Below are 4,739 nucleotides of genomic sequence, written 5' to 3'. Positions count from 1 at the left end.
CATAGTTAGAGTTGGTTCATAAGTTATTTAATTGTTGATCTAAACTTGGGAACTGGTGAAGGTTTGACTGTAATGTCAGATATGCAAAAGGTATTAATTACACAATTTCTTATATTTTAGTTTTAATTTGATCTTTACTACTTCAATTACTTATTCTGTACATATTTTTTGTTAGGGACTTATTCCTATCTTGCCAGAGTTGTTACCAAATGCTGAGAAAAGGATGTGTGCTAGACATATATGGAGTAACTGGTATGTGAACTGGAAAGGAGAAGAAAGAAGGAAACAGTTTTGGAGATGCTCAAAGGCCTTTTTTGAAGTCAAGTTTGGAGAAGAAGTTCATGCAATGTCCTAGCTAGGTAAGAAGGAAATAACAGAGGACTTGCTACATTATGATCCCAGAAATTGGTCTAGGGCCTTTTTCCAAACTCACTCCAAGTGTGATGTTGTAGAAAATAACATGTGTGAGACTTTCAATTCCTGGATTTTAGCTGCTAGACATAAATCAATTATTACCATGTTAGAGGTTATTAGGCATAAAATGATGAACAAACATATAGACATGATCAAATTTGCTGTAACATGGCTATCAGACATTGCACCTATGGTAAGGACAATACTAGAAAGAAACAAGGAGTATTTAAATAACTATAATGTTCAATGGAATGGGGTGAATGGTTTTGAGATTAGTGAGGGGGAATATTCATTTGTTGTTGACTTGGAGAAGAAGCATTGTGACTGTAGGTTGTGGATGTTGAGAGGTATTCCTTGCCCTCATGCTATTTGTGCTTATTATTACTTGAATCAAGATCCTGATCAACATGTAGAGCACTGGTATAAGAAGGAAACATTTCTCAAGGCTTACAACCATTTCATCCAACCTATTTCCAATATGAGGATGTGTCCTGAAACTACAAATCCATCAATAGAGCCTCCAAAACCAAGAAAAATGCCAGGCAGACCTGGCAAGAAGAGAAGAAAGAGTAAGGATGAGCCAAAAAAATGGGGGAAACTTTCAAGAAAATGAGTAAAGATGACATGTTCCATACGCAAGAAAACTGGTCATAACAAAGTTGTGTGTGCGAGAGTAAGTAATACTTCATATTCACATTTGTAAATTACTTAAAGTTTATATATATTATAATCATATATTTTATTTTGTGGTGACATAGCATGGGAGGGGGAGCACTTCTCAACCTACAAGTCAAGGAAATTCAAGCCAACAAAGTTATACTCAAACAGGAGTAAGATTTGATTTACATATTCATTTGCATTAATATTCATTGTATAAGTTATTCATATCTCCTTATTTTTGTTCAACTGGTTAGAACACAATCAAGTCAACAAAGTTCTGTTTGTGTTGATACCACTGTTGTGCCAAGGACTACTCAAACAACAGTAAGATTAGATTTAATAATTCATTTGCATTTTCTGATTGTTCTACAAGTTATTCATATATCCTTATTTATGCTATATAGTCTACAATGGGAGGTCCATCACATTCTAATTTCAGAACCACATATGCAACTACACAATCAAGTCAACCAAGTTCTATTTGTGTTGACACAATATCTGTGCCAAGATCTCCTCAAAATAGGGTTCAAGTTGGGACTGGAAGAGGATTGGGAAGAAAAAAAGATAATGCAAGAGGGATCCCATTTCTTACTGAAAGAGATAGTTCTTCTAGTCAACTGCCACCTTTATCATGCCACAAGAGACCATACAATTCTGCCTCATTTGCTGCTGCTACTGGAGGAAACAGAAGGCATGCAACTGGTTTTGGTGTTTACCCTGATCCTACAACTGGAGCCCAAGTATTTAATGTATGTTCACTTAATATGTTTACTTTGTTTGGTATATATTCAGATAGCCATAATATGATCTTACCTTATCTTACACTTTCTTTCTTATATTACAGCCTGGTACATCAAGTGAGAAGATTCTACATGGGCCAGAGTGCTTCACCAACCAATATAGACATTGGCTTTAAACCTTGTGGCCTAAAATGAAAGGGAAAAGATGCAGTCGGCACCTCACAATTGCAACTAATGAAAGCAAACAGGAAAAACTAGAAGTAGTTCATTTGGAAAGTTGTTATAATTTTGACCCATGTTAAAAGGGTTTTTAACAAGCTATTCTTTAGTTTATTTTGAACACTCGTGTAATGTATTTTTGAATGATGCCTTTGTGTTAGCAAGACTATGTATTTTTGAACCATGCAAGACAATGGTTTTTGATTACCTCTCAATGCATTTGTGTTATGTATTTCTCAACCATGACTTTGTGTTATGTATTTTCCAGCCATGCATTTGTGTTATTAGCTCAATTTTTGAACAACAACTACACTACCTCTCAATGCATTTGTGTTTTTGTCAATAAGACTAATCGATCCCAGAACTAATTTCGGAACACAGGACAAGTTAGAAAACAAAGGCAAGTTACAAAAGAGACACTGATCAATTCATACTGGACGTTACAAAAGAGACACTGATCAATTCGACACTGATCAATTCATATTCAAACTTCCAATTTGATACAAAATATGAACTTAACAGATCAATTAAGTACAACACTAATTGATCTAGAATAGCCTCCTAACTACTGCAAAACTAAACAATTAAGTACTACAATCTTGAACTACACAATATTAAAGAACTATTTTATAGTTAGCAGACAAAGAAAAACAATCACAACTCGGTTAAATTTGACATTTTTCCAATCCCTTTGGAGTTTAACTTCCTTGAGCTTCTTGTTCAATACCATCATCTTCTTTTCATTTTCATTCAATTGAAATTTCAAAGAATCCCTTTCTTCTTCAAGCTCTTTCACTTTTCTCTTTAGTCGATCAATCGAATTTTGACCATCTATGAATATATTCATTAAGAATGATTCATCAGCATTTTCAAACGGCGGATCAATCCATCTAAAATAGCCACATCAACCATTTTCCTACAAACCACTTAACAGTAATAAATATACAAAAATATTGATTTTTTAAATAATACAATAACAGTAATTTTTGTTTGAATAATTACAAACATTTGATGCTTTGCATCCAAAAAATCGACGACTTGGATTCAATGGAGTCCTCAAAATTTTCAGTCGACAATAATAACCATACTTACATATATCAACTTCCTCGATATTCACTGAACTTTGCGACATTTGATAAAAGACAATTGATTTAGAAGAGAGAAATGTTGGATATTTAGAGAAAGAAGAGAGAATTGGGGATTTAGGGTTCTAAAATGGATTTGGGGGAAGAAGAATTGGGGATTTTAACGTTAAAATATCCAAGTTAAAATTTTAACATTGGATGTCTTAAATGCAGGGTCAAAAATGGGAGAAAAACCAATTCACGCGCCCCATTTGCGTGACTCACACTACTAAAAAACAACGGAAGAAAAAGCGACAGATAGCGTCACCCCAAAAAAGCGACGGACTAAGAGATGCCGTCCGTCGCTTTTTAATTAAAATAATTGTTTTTAAAATTATTTTACAAAAAGCGACGGACTGCATCTCTTAATCCGTCGCTTCTTTGACGAATTTTTGCGCTACATATATATATAATTAATAATAATTTATTTAATATATATAGAGACGTCGTCCGTCGCTTTTTATTAAAAAATAATTATTTATAAATTAAACAATAACCATGTTGTCCGTCGTTTTAATTTACTTTATCTTATTAATTACTTTTTTTAAAAAGCGACGGACTGCATCTCTTAGTCCGTCGCTTTTTGGTCAAAATATCTAGTCAAACATTTTTAAAAAGTGACGGACAGCGTCTCTTAGTCCGTCGCTTTTTGATTAAAATATTTTTAAATTTTTTTTAAAAAAGCGACGGATGGCATTGCTTAGTCCGTTGCTTTTTTCGCGGATTTTTGCTAATTAATTATTGTATATAGATAGCGACGCAGTCCGTCGCTTTTTATTAAAAATAATTATTTATTAATTTAAAAAAATTCACGTCGTCCGTCGCTTTTTATTAATTTTAATTGTTTAATTATTTTTTAAATTAGCGACAGACAACATCTTTATGTCCGTCACTTCTTGGTCAAAATATCTGGTCAAATATTTTAAGAAAGCGACGGACAATCTCTTAGTCTATGTGGTCAAAATGTTGGCCAAACATTTTTTTTAAAAAAGTGACAGACAGAGAGACGATGTCCGTCGCTTTTTTAAAAATATATGCACTAGCAGACGCGATTTTCCCAATTTCTCCATATAAAAAAACAAAATTGAGAAATATTTTGATTTAATTTTATTTAAATCGTCTTCTGGATAATGGTTTTGTGTAAAATAAAAAACAAAAAAAATTATAATACCGACTTTCAGATGTCGGTAAAATTAAATAGTATGTAATAAATTAATATTTTCAATTAACTTTAAATAAATCGTTCTCCGAATGACGGTTTTATATAGGTTAAAAAATAATTTAATATAAAATACCGACCTCCCGATGTCAATATTATTTTATTAACATGATTACTTTTTATTTATCTTAAAATTTAATGTGATACCGACCTCATGAGGTCGGTATTTTTTATTATATCTAATTACTTTTAATAAAAGCGACATCCGGAGGTCGGTATGTTTAAAATATTTCTATTAATCATAATTTTGCTATTGTGCATAATATTAAAATTTCATTTTACACCTACGATTAATTGTTCAAAAAGTGTAACAATTTTGTATACTTTTACAAATAAAATGTTAGAATTCGTGAAATAAATAAA

General features: G+C 32.2%; 1 protein-coding gene across 1 annotated transcript; it reads left to right on the top strand.

Annotated features, from left to right (window-relative positions):
• Window positions 1–562: 562 nt before the first annotated feature.
• Window positions 563–1,027, top strand: LOC125861349 (uncharacterized). The gene has a single exon (XM_049541269.1). The coding sequence runs from the start codon at window positions 563–565 to the stop codon at window positions 1,025–1,027; it is 465 nt and encodes a 154-aa protein (XP_049397226.1).
• Window positions 1,028–4,739: the final 3,712 nt, after the last annotated feature.

Source organism: Solanum stenotomum, chromosome 4 (assembly GCF_019186545.1).
Source record: "Solanum stenotomum isolate F172 chromosome 4, ASM1918654v1, whole genome shotgun sequence".
Taxonomy (NCBI): Eukaryota; Viridiplantae; Streptophyta; class Magnoliopsida; order Solanales; family Solanaceae; genus Solanum; species Solanum stenotomum.
Note: the sequence above shows the minus strand (reverse complement) of the source record. Positions and strands in the feature narration are given on the sequence as shown.